Source organism: Suncus etruscus, chromosome 13 (assembly GCF_024139225.1).
Source record: "Suncus etruscus isolate mSunEtr1 chromosome 13, mSunEtr1.pri.cur, whole genome shotgun sequence".
NCBI classification, from domain to species: Eukaryota; Metazoa; Chordata; class Mammalia; order Eulipotyphla; family Soricidae; genus Suncus; species Suncus etruscus.
Genome location: NC_064860.1, coordinates 7170240 through 7186329, shown reverse-complemented (window position 1 = coordinate 7186329; position 16090 = coordinate 7170240). Strand labels below are relative to the sequence as shown.

At 33.6% G+C, this 16090-nt stretch overlaps 1 protein-coding gene across 1 annotated transcript in view; it reads left to right on the top strand.

Moving 5' to 3' along the window:
* Positions 1-16090, top strand: part of DGKB (diacylglycerol kinase beta) — a 754568-nt gene that overhangs the window by 288973 nt on the left and 449505 nt on the right. The window contains exons 14-15 of the mRNA XM_049785694.1: positions 3960-3992; positions 9918-10034. Coding sequence (XP_049641651.1) covers positions 3960-3992; positions 9918-10034 — 150 coding nt within the window. The remainder of the gene's footprint in view (positions 1-3959; positions 3993-9917; positions 10035-16090) is intronic.

Sequence of the window (16090 nt, the reverse complement as noted above, 5' to 3'; positions counted from 1 at the left end):
ATCTTGGATCCACTGATTGTTCAGTAGCAGGATGTTTAATTTCCAATTGTTAAAGTTTTTCTTCTGTGTGCCTTTGCAGTTCACATCTAATTTCAGAGCCTTGTGGTCAGCAAAAGTAGCCTGCAATATTTCTATCCTCTTGATTTTATGGAGGTATGTTTTATGTGTCAGCATGTAGTCCATCCTGGAGAATGACCCATGTACATTGATGAAGAATGTGTATCCAGGTTTTTTGAGATAGAGTGTCCTGTATATATCTACTAGTTCTGTTTCTTCCATTACTCTTTTCAGGGCTAGTATGTTTTTGTTGGATTTCAGTCTGGTTGACCTATCAAGTGTTGACAGGGCCGTGTTGAGGTCTCCCACAATTATTGTGTTATTACTGATTTCTTCTTTCAGATTTGTCAGTGGTTGTATTAGATAATTTGCTGGTCTCTCATTGGGTGCATCTATGTTTAATAGTCTGATTTCTTCCTGTTGCACATATCCCTTGATTAGTACATAGTGTCAATCTTTGTCCACTTTTCTGAGTATAAAGTTGGTGTCATCAGATATTAATATGGCCACCCCAGCTTTTTGACGGTGTTGTTTGCTTGGATGATTTTCCTCCAGCCTTTGATTTTGAGTCTATGTTTGTTCTTGTGTTTTTTGTAGGCAGCAGAAGGTTGGATTCATCTTTTTGACCCATTTTGCCACTCTGTGTCTTTTAATTGGTGAATTTGATCCATTGACTTGGAGGGAATGATTGTCATAGGATTTAATGTCATCTTTGTAGATAAGTTTTTGTGTTTGATGGTCTCTCTTGTTTAGAGTAGACCTGTCCATTTTTCCTTTAAGGCTGGTTTTTCATCTGTGAAGTTTCTGAGCTGTTGTTTATCCACGAAGCTATGTATTCTTCCTTCAAACCTGAACGTGAGTCAGGCTGGGTGCAGTATTCTCAGTGAGGCATTAATTTCATTCAGTCTTGTCACAATATCCCACTTCTGTCTTCTGGCCTTGAGAGTTTTTTGTGATATGTCTGCTGCAAGTCTTAGGGATGTTCCTTTAAATGTAATCTTCCTTTTTGATCTTGCTGCTTTCAGTATTCTATCTCTATCTGTGGGATTTGTCATTGTAACCAGGATGTTTCTTGGGGTGTTTTTCTTTGGGTCTCTTTTATCTGGTACTCTTCGGGCATGCAGGATTTGATTGCATGTAGTCTTTAACTCTGGGAGTATCTTTGATGATGTCTTTGACAATTGATTCTTCCTGGATATCTCTTACCTGGGCCTCTGGGAATCCAATGATTCTTACGTTTTTTTTGTTGAGTTTATCAAAGACTTTTATTTTCATCTGTTCGCATTCCTTGAGTACTTTTCCATTGCCTGTTTGTTTGTCTTTAGGTCCTTTTCACATTTCTTCTGCTGTGTTGAGTTTTTCTGCATCACATATTCCAGTACTCCGATTCTCTCCTCAGGTGCTGTTACTCTGCTGGTGAAGCCATCCATTGAGGTTTTCAGTTGAACTACTGTGTTTTTCAGATCTGTTATTTCAGTTTGGAGTTTTCTGATTTCTTTCTTTGTTCTGTTCAGATCAATCTATGCTTCCTTTGAGTTCTACAAACATCTTCCATATTGCTATTTTAAGTTCCTTATCCAAGAGGTTAATCAGGTGGTTGGAATTTATTAGACTGTCCAAGTTTTCATCTTCATTCTCTGTGCATGGTGTTTGCCTGCAAGGTTTCCCCATTGTCACGCTTGTAGTGTGGTTTATCCTGAGTGTTGTGGTCGGGTTCATCAGTTAGAAAGAGTGAATGGCTGTGAGCCCTCGCCGGCTTCCTGCTTGGCTGCTTCCCGGGGCCGGCTGGCTGGCTCCCAATGTGTTTTCCTAACTTGAACATGAATTATGATAGTATATCACTACAACTCAGTGGATATGTTAAAAAAATTAAGGGCTGTTTTCTATGTATTTACATTACAGAATGTGATTGATTCATATAGGAATATTAATAGTGAATCTAAAATATCATATATTCTCAGAACTATATTAAAATTCTCACAAATATATTCTTATTTTTCATGGTAAATGTGATCAGGACATAAATATTTTCCTCATGTTATTATGTAAATTCATTTAAACTCTGAAATTAGGAAGATTATTTTTCACACAAGTGCTACCACACACATTAACAGTCTGTCACCTGTCACTGGAACATTTGATTCCAGTTCATTCTATTACACTATATGATGCTCAGATTTGGCTAAGTAACTCCAGCTTATCTTCTGAATTTCTCTAAATTGAGGTATATTCTAGGACATCCTCATTTCTCCTGAGGCTGAGTTGGATATTCTTTTCTTGTATTTCTACCTTTGAGGCATTGAATCTTTTAAAAACAAGATTGTGCTTGGAACTAAGATCTCTCAGGCATGATTACACTAAGATCTGGCTTTTTCTTCTTCTGGTACTTTCTGTACTGAAGTTCTGTGTGTTTAAGGAATAAATAGACATATTGCTCTTTAATTTCTCAGACTTGCTGGTATCTATCTAGAATAACAGACATATAGTGACCTGGAAAAGAAAAAATGGAATATACTAGTTGCTGCTTTCTACTTCTTCTTCTTCTTCTTCTTCTTCTTCTTCTTCTTCTTCTTCTTCTTCTTCTTCTTCTTCTTCTTCTTTTTCCTTCTCCTCCTTCTCCTCCTCCTCCTCCTCCTCCTCCTCCTCCTCCTCCTACTCCTTCTTCTTCTTCTTCTTCTTTTTCTTCTTCTTCTTCTTCTTCTTCTTCTTCTTCTTCTTTTTCCTTCTTCTCCTCCTCCTCCTCCTCCTCCTCCTCCTCCTCCTTCTTCTTCTTCTTCTTCTTCTTCTTCTTCTTCTTCTTCTTCTTCTTCTTCTTCTTCTTCTTCTTCTTCTTCTTCTTCTTCTTCTCCTCCTCCTCCTCCTCCTTCTTCTTCTACACACAAATTATTATATTATATGTATTATAATATTCTCATTTGGTTTTTTATTCCTAATTACCACACTTTCCACTATAGGAGATCTTTGTGACTGTATAGAGTTAAGTATTGTATGTGATTTGTGGATAATTTTTACAAGAAAGAGTTTGATGATACGAAATCACAATTTCTTGTCAGAAAAAATAACTCAGTAAAGCAAGTATTTTGAATTTAAAATACATCATCATGAAGACTAGCTACCTAATTTCTTCTTTGTAAATAATTTCTTTAAACAAATAATATATTATTCCTCTATTTTTTCTCATTATATAAGCATATATTTATTCTACTGAATCAAAAAATAAAATCAGGACAATGCATTCTATACATACAATGTTTTAGATTGTAAAGAGAGTAACTAGAAAATGCAAGACTGGGCTGAATAGTCAGGCAAATTACAAGGTTAATAAGAATGATTTATGCAGAACAGTCATTTTTTTCAATGATAATTTGTCCAAAAATATGAAGATAACATTTAGCACTATTATAGGAAGGTCTGTGGAGGTAAATAAGACTATTGAGACCAGAGCAATAGCACAGAAGTAAGGCGTTTGCCTTATGGACCACAGTTCAAATCTCAGGATCCCAAATGGTCCCCCGAGCCTACCAGGAGTGACTTTTGAGCCTAGAGCCAGGAGTAACTCCTGAGTATTGCCAGGTGTGATCTAAATCTCCCTCCCCTAGAAAAGACTATTGAACACTGTACTTTGCATTTGTGGAATTTTAATTTCAAAACACAATCTCACAACCAAATCTCATTTGGTTTACTTGGCATTTTTAATTTGTAGATAAAATGCATTAATATAAAGAATATATCATAATAATATGATATCAAGAAACCTTAGTGAGACTTAAGTGTAAAATATGGAAAGTAGATACTTTTATAACATCTTACTATACTGCATGGATTGATATTAGGTAGCTCAGCCATATTTGTTTTCAGTTTGACTTTTCTTAACTTGAATATGAACTTCTCTTTTTCAACAGAATCTGCCCACTTCAGGAGTTTCAGTCACTGAGGTACGTCTCACAAATGGTTTTCACACTTGAAGTTATTGGTATTGTATATTTTTATTTTGTTATAAATAATATTTTAAGCTTTTATAGTTCCTTCTAATATTAATTTATACTTTTCACTTGATATTTTAAATTATAGATCTTTATGGTTATAGAAGCATTTAAAATCTGCATTTATAATAAGCAATGGGAAAAACACAATTCATATTAAACAATGTATAACAAGAAAACTATTATTGGAAAAATTGCTAATGTATAAGAATAGCATCATACCTAGTTGTTAAATGAAAATGTAAATTCCTTGTTTTCATATGATCCTATAAACTAGCCAGAATGATTTCTGAATTCAAACCTAGGAATAACAATTAGTACCACTTGGTGTGACCCAAAACAAACAAAAAGTAAGTATCTTGTAAAGAAAAAGGCAAGCAAATTCATATTCCAAATTATTAGAATATAGATCGCAATGTCCACTTCAAAACAAGTAGAAAAACTTACGTTTTCTTTAAGAAGAGTAAGTACATTAGTATTAATCATTTGGCATATAATATAATATAATATAAAAAACTCTGACATAAAATCATTTCACAGAAAGAATAATTTTACTTTGAAAACAAATATAGGCATTAAAAACATTTTCAGATAGGCTTTTGCCTTTCCTATGCATACTATATTTACTTCCATGTTTTTCTGTGCTATTATCCTTTTCAATTGTTTTCTCTTTATAAAGGATATCCCAAAATAGTATTATTTCCTACATATTACAATTTTAATTGGTTTACATAGGAAATGAAACAACAAATATGACTAATATGGGATAATATCTATTTGAAGGCTGGAACAATATTAGAATAGGTAAGACATCTGCCTTGCATGCAACCATACCAGGCTCAATCCCAGGCATCCTATTTGAACTGGGTTCCTATAGCCAAGCTCATATTTTCCATTAGCACAGACGGTATCTTTTTTTAGATATGTAGCATGAATTTGAACTTTCATTTATTAACTTATTTTTAATTTTTATTGTGACCAATATGAATTACAAGCTTTTCTCAGTTATATTTAAGATACATAGTGACAGTGAATTAGAGCCCTTCCCACCACCAGAGTTGTTCTCCCTCCAGTCCTGTTCCCAGAGTGTATCCAATACTTCCTCTCTTTGCCCCCTTGACTGCTAGTATAACAGGTCCCTTTTGTATATAACTTGTTGTAGATTGGGTATCTTGATAATGTTGTCGTTGACTTTGGTTGGTATTTAGGACTGATCATCTTTTGTTTCCACTCAATGTACAAGCAAATGTTTGCTCCAGCTACCATCCACATTTCCCTCCTCAATTTTTAAGGCAGAACAAGGTGATTCAAGTTCTGTGGTTCTGTTGAGAAAAACAAAACAAAACAAACAAACAAAATGCTGGGAGGAGTCAATCTAGGAGCACAGAGGTGTTTTTGTATAATCAACTTTTGTTAACATTTTCTGTTTTGCGTGGTTTGCTTAGTAGGCCACACTTGACAGTGCTCAGGGTTTATCCTAGACGCTTAAGTCAGGTAACGCCATTGGTTGGGCTTGGGGCATCTATGGTGCCAGGGATCAAACCTAGATCAGTTGCAAGCAAGGCCAAATTCCTATTGTCTGTCCTTCTCTCTAGCCCCTTTTTAACTTTTAAAAGAAACAAACATTTTTATATCTCCTGGAGTGAAAGCACAGAAAATAGGGCATCTGTCTTTCATATAAGCAACCTGGGTTCAATTCCTGGCATCCCATATGGTCCAATGAGTCCACCAAGAATGATTCCTGAGCACAGAGCCAGGAGTAAGCCCTGAGTACCATCGCTGTGGCCCCAAAACATATTTATATTCACATATATACATATGTTATTATGAAATAATAGTCACTACAGCTTCAAAATTTTATAAAGTATTCTTTACATAAATCTACCTTCCCACTTGCTATTCTAAAGCTCATTTGAAGTACCAAGGTCTCATGGTAGAATCTGAATTTTTGCATCATTTGAAATTAGATGATTTTACATCAGAAATTGCATAGATACTACAGTAAGGACAGAATGATCAAAGATCTATCTTTATCACTATAAGTAAGTTGATTTTTTAGAGTTCACAAACTTTATGCCTGAATGAATATGGTGTCACTTCTGCTTTAAGGAGTTCTGTTTTATTTATTTATTTATTTATTTATTTATTTATTTATTTATTTATTTATTTATTTATTTAGGCTGTGTAAGTGTTGTTGTGTGTGTATGTTTGAACATATATATTTTCTTGACTCAAAATTCTAGACATTCTGGGAAATTCTTGTGGCCCAGAAGCTGTACACAAAGAGTTATTTTCATTTAGGCAAATCATATGGAGGCAGAGAGAGCAAGTCCCAGGATTCTAATAAAGGCAGCAAAGCAAACCCTTTTGTTCCTCTTAGCCAATCAAGGTGCCTGTGCCTCATGCTGAGACTGGACAAAAAGAAGAAAACCTGTGTTGGAGGTAATCATCACCTGCTGCTTATAGTTTATGAGTGATCAATAGCAGTGTGCTTAAATATTGTGGTGCACATCCAATTTTTGAAAGCTGTTTTCAGCAATGTAGAAATGTGCTATCTCTGAGAGTCAGCATGCTATAGAAGAGATTTTCTTGAGAGCACATATTTAAAGTAAGCTATTTAGTTTTCATTTATTCATCTTTATTTTGGTGAATGGTCATTTCTTCTGTGTTTATGATGATGATTTTTTTGGAAAATCTAATACAATAAATACTCAATTAAGATTGTTACTCTACTTGTGGACACTAAGGATCACAAAACATTGATTTTTGTATTTTGAAAATCTGTGTAGCTTTGCAAAAGCTTGGTACTTGACAATGCTCAAATATCAATAGCTATTTTATATATTTTATAGTCATATGTGCTATATTCTTTCCTGACTTTTTTTTCTGGCTTAGAGTAGCTCTTTTCAACATTTGAATGATCTCTATTGATTCAAACAATAATTTTCCAACTCTTTATATCTAAGATAGCTTTTTCTGGCAGGCCAAAATTTACTTCATTATAACGAAGTCATACATTGTGGGCTTAAAAGCCAAAACATTTTTTAAAAGACCTGAAGATAGAAATTCATAACACTGCCCCTGTAGTCAGAGTATAACATAGATTTTTCTAGTGGAAATAAAAAGAGAATGTCAAAAAGTTTCTCTGACATATGTGACTTAAAATAATACTTTGTAAAATTAAATTTTAAAATATTTTTAAATTAAGTTTTTAAAAAATAGTTCAGAAGCTAGCTATACAGTTTGGCAAGTAACTATATTGAAAAAATAAGAAGAAAACTGTTATTTATTATTATTATTATTATTATATATTTTTTTGGTTTTTGGGTTTTGGGCCACACCCACTGATGCTCAGAGGTTACTCCTGGCTATGCTGTCAGAAACCGCTCCTGGCTTGGGGAACCATATAGTACATCGGGGATCAAACTGTGGTCTTTTCTGGGTCAGCCAAGTGCAAGGCAAACACTCTACCCTGAGCCATATTTTCGGCACCAAGGAGAGAAATTTTTAAGTGTTTATTTTAAAAATGTTTTATATCAGCTAATTCCAAAGATTATACAGTGTGTGTATGTCTGTGTGCCTGTGTGTGTGTATGTGTGTGTGTGTGTGTGTGTGTGTGTGTGTGTGGTAGGTATCTGCCTTCAATAATCATTTCTAGCAGAGCTCAGGTAACCATATGTGGTCCTGGGGATTAAACCCAGGTAGATATCATGAAGGCTAATGATCTACCGTTTGTACAAATTCTTTAGCCACCTATTAGACATTTTTTTCCCCTCATGTGGATGAATGAGGGAAGTAGAAAGCCTGTCTCGAGTACAGGTGTGGGTGGGGTGGGAAGGAGGGAGATTTGGGACATTGGTGGTGGGAATGTTGCACTGGTGAAGGGGAGTGTTCTTTACATGACTGAAATTATACAATCATATTTGTAATCACGGTGTTTAAATAAATATAATTAAAAATTCATTGGTGCATATGCATTTTATATGTTTTAAACCATTTTAATATTAGATACATTCTATCACATAAGAAATATCCATTAAGCTGAAAAATTAATGACCATATAATTTTTACATCTAATTTAGAAAAACTAAGTGTTCAGCTAAAACAGTTTAAAATGTTCATGTGTATGTTTTATATTTTTTTCTCTAGAGCATTTTTGTGGGTTATAGTTCATAGCTTGCTTAGAGCTGCTCTTCCTATTTAATCAACTGCTAAAAAAATGGAACATACAAAGATGCTCCTGCCTATATGCTATGAAGATTATATAATTACATTATTGATAACTTCTTTAGATTGCCACACTTATGTCTCACATTGATAGTGTTATATACATGTATACATATATACAACAAATAACCAATTCCAATATTACTAACTAATGGTAGAATTAAATGCAAAATATTAGTTTTTGAGTTATATGGCAGAATATAAGGCAGTTATATATGAAATATAAGATAGATTAAGTATATCTTTCACATTTTATTTTACAGACAATTTTATTTTATAGAAATATTTTGAGACTACAATTACTATTTTAAAATTTTACATAAGGTATTTTATAAAATTTAGTGCTTTTTCTATTCTTGTGTCTTTTTAAATGAAGCAAGCTAGAAGGATGTTTCTCATACTTAGCAATAGCCACAGCTATTTTATGTCTTTATAAAAAGTATAAAAGCATGTACTCTAGGTACTTTTAATATAGGAACAACAAGGTACCATTTCATCCTACAGTAACTCGTACACATCACAAAGATCAAGAATAACCAAACTGGCATGGTTTTGAGGAGAAATGAACTCTTATACACTGCTGGAGGGAATGCCATCTACTCCAGCCTTTATGGAAAACAATATGCAGATTCCTCAAAAAATCTGGACATTCAGCTCCCATATGATCCAGTAATAGTACTCCTGGGGATATGCTAGGAATAGCAACAACAACATCAACAGCAACACAATACAAAAATACCCTCTACATTCCTATTTCATTGCAGTTCTATTTTACTATAGCCAAAATCTGGAAACAATCTAGATGCTCAACAACAGATGAATGGCTAAGAAACTGTGGTATATCTGCCCACTGGAATACTATGCAGCTAGCTGTTAGGAAAACTGAAATCATAAAATTTGCCTATACTGAGATGGACATAAAGACTATTATGCTGAATGACATAAGTCAAAGGGAGAGAGATAGACATGGACCACTTTGTCAAGAATTCAAATTAGAATTAAATTGGATTGATAGTTGTTGCATAGGAAATGAATGCAGATAGTGAACACAAGAAGGCCAAGGGAAAAGACACATATTGCAGATCCCAAGGCAAGGTGACGTAGATGCTTTGAGATGTGAAAGTCTTCGATAAGAGATCTAAGACAAGTTTTCTGGAAACCTAGTAGGGCATGTTTCCAGGGGGGAAAAGTTAGTCACTGAAGTCAAATATTAGTTCAAAGTTGAAATGACTGCTTTCACTCTTATATGTTGTAATCAGATGCTGTTGACTTTAAGAAAAAAAGTAAAAAGGTAAATAGAAACAGAAAGTATATCACTGGAAGAAATTGTTTCAATACATTGAAATGTAATTTCTGAGGGTTATCTGATTTTTGCCATATTTGATTTGAATATTAAGCTAAAAAGTATAGTAATCACATAGAAATAAGACTAATCTTTCACTGTCATTAAGTGTTATTTTCATACACCAATAAACTGAATCATTTGAAAGTAAGTCCTATATATTATATCAGTTGAAAATGTAAATTTCATAAGATTCACCAGGAATTCTACATTGGAAAGTGGGACTAAAATTTGTGGTCAGAAATTTCTAAATTGTTCCCCTTTTAGTAAGAAGAAAATACTATTATAAACTATGTTTTTCCTTTTAGGAAAAACAAACAACAGCGAAAAAGGAAAAAAGTGTATCTCAGCAGCCAAATAAAGTGACTGACAAAAACAAAATGCAGAGGGCCAACTCGGTAACTGTGGATGGACAAGGTCTACAGGTATGCTTGTCAGTTACATTCTTAGTAGTTTTCATATTTGTAAATTTTGTGTTCTTATGTATGTGTCTCACTCTCATATTATTGCCAAGATTATTAGCTCAAAAGATGAGATCAGAAAGCCTTATTAATTTATCAAGATGCCAGCTTTACCAATATTGACAGAATTTAATAATTTCTGATATTTCCATTTTCCTAAATGGTAAGAGATTAGTTATCAATCTGAAAGTTTGATAGACTACTCCTAAGTCTAAAATTATTGTGTAAACACACATGTGTTACATATAGTTGAAGGAGACATTTTAGTGACCAAAAAAAAATTTTTTTATAAAAGATGATGTTTTGGCATGTTGGATACTTTGCTTTTAAATAAGAAAATAAATTCTCTGTAATATTTGTAATGATACGGATGATCTTTAAATCAAGTTTGAAATTTTCCATATATGTCTAGTATAACAAACATGTTTGCTTATATAGTTTTAAATATTTTAAATGCTTTATATCATATCCAATTTCTCCCACATTAAAAATAAGGTTTATTTATGCCTGTATTTTCATGGAGGGCTGTGTGTAATATTTAGCTGTGCTCAGGAGATCCTCTTGGCTCTGTGTACAGAAGTGATACCTGGTGGTGCTCAGGTGAACAGATATGCTAAGGGGATTTACAGGGTCACTGTAATTGCAGCTGCCATGTAAGGCAATTGCCTTTCTTCCTGGCCCTTTATCTGCTTGATAACCCATTATATAGATTGGATATGCTCTATGTATTTGTCTCTCTTCCTCACTCCAATATGACTCTCAAATTTCCTTAAGTTATAAATTATGAAGTTTATACTTTGTTTTGTTTCCATGGATTACATATGGTGGTTTTTGAGACTTATAACTTATAACATTTTAAAAATTAGCATGCTGATGTACAGTCTTTACCGATTCACAATTAATGATAAAGTCAAAGGCTAAGATTCTTCTAACTTCCTATGTATGTTTAACTTGTTTCTCACTGATAAGCCATTTGCTGACTTGCTCTATAGACTTTCATATTGTTGCAGGCTTTGAGGTAAGGTTTTGTCAGTAAGGACCCTCATAAAATAGCTGTAAATAAATATCATTGTAAGAATCATTGTCATCAACTCTTCTTTGAATTTTATAAACGTGGAAGATGATGCTAAAGATTAATTTATTCTAGCTCTGAACAATTAAATATTATGAAAATACATGATCACACAAATTTTGTAGGAATTGTAAAACAGAAGGGATGGAGAAAAGTATATTAGATAATGAATTTGCTTTGCACACAGCTCACCCAAGTTTGATACCAGGCAGCCATGCAATGACTCAAGCCTTCCTAGAAGTGATATCTAAGCACAGAGCCAGGAGTAAACCCTGAGCACCCAACAAAAACATAAAATTATAAAAAAATAAATATACAATTAGCCATTTATACAGAGTGGGAAAATCAGTAATTTAATAGTATAAAAAAGGCAAAAAGAAGTTATTGCACTCACAAGAATAATAAAGGGTCCATAGGACATTACTTTTCAGTGTATTTCTTAAAAACTGTATCACAAAAAAAGCATCGTTTCTGCCCATTTTGCATAGAACTCAGCGACAAAAGAGATCTACGCTGCTTAAAGAAAACTATTAATCATAGTTAAGCACATTCATCTTACTTCTTTCCAGCTAACCAGCATAATGATCGGGATTATTATTTCTAATTAGAGGAAGTAATAGATCATGTATAACCTTAGGATGAGTCTCATTAATTAACCTGAGTCCTAAGTGACTTCGAATAGAGGTGGTTAGGCAGTTTGTCACTGTCATCCTCACACTCGAGGTGTACACATATACATATGATCAGAGAGAATCAAAATTAGAACTTCTTAACTTGCATAGATAGAAAATTATGGATAAATAGCGGTGACACAAAACAGTCAAATGGAGCAATTTTGAACTATATGATGCTTAATTTATTGGATCCCTAATTAGTCTTGGAAAAAATATTTTTCAAATGGAAGGACATGTGAGAAAATACCATGTCTGTAATACTCTTAATGAAATAAAAAAAAGGATTATGTTTACACTTAGATATCTAAAACTGAAGCAGCCTGTCCCCCATAACAACTGTTTCTCCTATTTCTATAATCTTATTGGTGATATCTTATTATTATAGTTACTGGGACTATAAATTATAAATTACACACCAATACAAATTTGAATTATACACAACAGCAGGTATATCTGTATAAATATTCCCTCTTCATTCATTGATCTCTTATGTGTGAATTTTTGTGTATTTTTGAAAGATTTTTAGTACTCAAGATGATTAATTTTTCTATAATCAAATCATCGCTTTATTACCATCTTACTGTCATCAATGTACAGAAATCCTTTCGTGTACACTAAACTTTAAGTTTTAGGCAATAATTAAATTAGGTTTATGCCTTCATACTCAATTTGTGCTTTTTCCTTATAATCAGAATTTAAAAAATAGATAATAGAAGTGATCACATAAGTATGATGTGTACATCAGTATATTTGATTCTGAAATGGAGCTGCTTATGACTAAGAGTGAACACTGAATGTATAAGTTTTGGGTGGCACCAAATGATTCAGTTCAACATCCAAAAGGAATTTCAAGTAGAGAAACAAAGATATGACTAAAGCACATAGGAATTTGGAAGTAAAAGACATATTGATGGCATTTCAATCTTTAATATAGCCCGGAGAGATAGCACAGCGGTGTTTGCCTTGCAAGCAGCGGATCCAGGACCAAAGGTGGTTGGTTCGAATTCCGGTGTCCCATAGGGTCCCCTGTGCCTGCCAGGAGCTATTTCTGAGCAGCCAGCTAGGAGTAACCCCTGAGCACTGCCGGGTGTGGTCCTAAAACAAAAAAAAAAAAATCTTTAATATAAAATGGCAATTACAAGGATCTTCCCTTAGTATATATATGTCTATAAGACAATTGATTATGTCTGTATCAACTAAATTAAAATCTAAATTATGCCTTTTAATACCTACTGTATACATTTATGTGATTAACTAAAATATTGCGTTATTAGTTCTTTGCTTCATGATGTGCCTAAGTCATAAATTGTTTCCTTCTTGTGTACCATTCCATTCATGTCTATTAAATTTATCCTTCAAACTTTAATCACAGTGTATTACTATTTAAGTTACAAGTTATTTCAAGAAGTACATAGACCATAAATTCTTCCCTTAATACTTTTGTTGTCTATGTATTAATAAAAAACTTAACATTTAATCTTGTGTTTCTTAAAAATTGTTTCTTTGGGGTTTGAGAAATAGTACTATGTTAGGGTTCTTGCCTTGCCCATACTTAACCAGAAACAAGGGTCATCACTGTAAGTGGGAAAATCAATTGGTTCAATCGTCTCTGTAGAATAAGTTATAAAATAATGTCAAGAAAAAAGCAGAAGTTTGGGATGGATTAAAAACATTACAAATAGGAGGCCTGTGTTCAATTTCTGGCACTACCTGGACTTTCAAGCTCTGAGCCAGGAGAAGCCCCTCAAAAATATAATAATAGTAATAATGACTAATTTTATTTCTTGACAATCATTCCAATAATATAAAATATTAATTCAAGAATGTGTGAACATGTATGTGATTGCAGAATTATTTATCATAGTCAATATTTAACAAAACTAACTGCCTAAAAAGTGCCTAATATATATTGTTAGGCACTTTTTAGGGAGTTGGTTTTGTTAAATATTGACTATGATATATATATATATATATATATATATGTGTGTGTGTGTGTGTGTGTGTGTGTGTGTGTGTGTGTGTGTGTGTGTGTGTAAAATGCCAACCAGCTACTAGAAATGGTGTTTGACTTCTGCTAAATTTGGATAGGGCTAGGAGAAGTAATGTTAATGAACATTGGTCAGAAAGAGAGTAAAAATATGGAATGATAGCATTCATATAGAGTATATAAATACAATATGTAAAAATATAGAGTATATAAAATTAAACAAATACATAGTTGCCACACACATTTGGACTTTAAAATCAAAACTACAAACTGGGACATTGACTTTGAGAACAAAAATACTGGAAGGCTGAGATGTGGTAATAAAAGGCAAAATAGGACATATGGGACAGTGGTAGAGGTTTGAGAGCATTCAGATAAGGATGAAAGAGCAATGTTTTGAGTCAAGATAAAGGTTTTTCTCATGTATGTGTAAGAAATCTGAGAGTATCAGGCTAATTAATATTGGAGAATGATGATTTAAATAAGGTGCAAGTACAAACTGCAATTCATACTTGTGAGTACTACTTTTTCTACATGTGAAAATCTTAGAAATTATGTGAGTAATTTAGGAATTCTATCTAATTTTGTATTCTATTAAAATAAGTCATGAGGGAAATTGATTACTAGGCTTCAATGACTTAATTTAGAAAAACTTTACATGGAAGAATTGATTGAGCACATTGGCTCTGAAAAGAGATCTGGAAAGTTACTACTGACTCAGCTTCATCTGCCACATTTGTCAACTACGTTAAAGACAACTCAGAATAAAGACTGCTTGTTCTATTTAGGAAGAGGGCAGATAAAAGATTGTAGATCTTGCTACCATCCACTAGTAGAAAGTACCTAATTGGTATAATATGAAGGGTTATGGTTAGACTCTGGGAATGCTATAATTATTGATAGGTGGAAAAAATTAAAAAAAATATATCCCAAACTTCTGTCCATCTCCCAAAACATGAGGACAATAGTTTGGTGGGGGGTGGGTCGCAGAGACCCAGGACCATGTCTGAAAGAGCCTCTCCCCAACACTCCTTCCAGGTGTATCCTCTCACTAGCACCAGACTCAACTGGCCACTCCCAAGAGAGGTTGGCATGACCCCTCCCAATCCTCCTTCCATTGCCCAAACCTTCCAGACACTAGCACCATCTGTGCGAAGAAGCTTCAGACCATATGGTTTTTGGCAGAGCAGACCTAGCATATTTCCCCTTGAAAAATATAGAGGCCAAAAGCCAGGAGAATAACTCAAGGCACTAGTTTTTAATATTTACATTATGCTTGGATAACCCCACTTGGCTAGAATAAATAAACCCTTTGAAAGATATACCTCTAACCACTTATACAAAACAGTTAAATAGACCACTTTTTTTAAAACATCCTTAAAATCCAGCACTCCAACCCAAAAAAGGAAAATAACAATGGGAAAAGTAAGGATGACAACTACAACTGGGGATATAAAGAAAAATCCAATTAAATTTACATTTTAAAGTGCAATGAGCCTTATATATGAGGACCTATAAAATCAGTATTTAATATCTTAGCAATGGAAATCAAAAAATCACTAGCCTACAAAGTAAAGAAATTTATAAATGGGGCCAGAAAGATAGTACATCAGTAGGGCATTTGCCTTATATGTAGCCAACCAAGAGCAGATTGTGGTTAGAATCCTGTCATCCAATATGGCCCCCAGAGCCAGCCAGGAGTTTTTTCTGATCTCAGAGACAGGAGTAACCCCTGAGCACCAACAGGTGTGACCCAACAAACAATTCAGTCAAGAAAGAGTGGAATGACATATTTAAACTATGGAATGAAAAAATTTTAACCTAGAGTCCACTAGTCCACTATCCAATTACAATCTTGTTTAGTGGAGGCAGGCTTACAAAGATTCTCCGACAAAAAAAAAAAAAAAAAAAAAACTCACAATATTTGCGCTAACTAAACCAACTCTAAATGAACTACTCAGAGATAAATTACACAAAACAAGTACCAAATTGTAACAGCAAAAACCCTATACTGTACAGTATATTGGCATAACAGTCCTTTCTGTCAAAAATTTTCTTAAACGTCAATAGAATAACTATCCTGTCACAGAGTTGAGGGTTGGATTGGGAATCAAAACCCAGATATCTGTTTCATGCAGAAAACATACTTAATAGTTCAAGATAGACACAGACTTAGAATAAAAAGATGAAAATCAATTATGCATGCCACTGGAAAACAAACAAAATATGTTGGAAAAGCCATACTTATATCAGACCAAATTGAATTCAACCTCAAGAAAGTACTCAA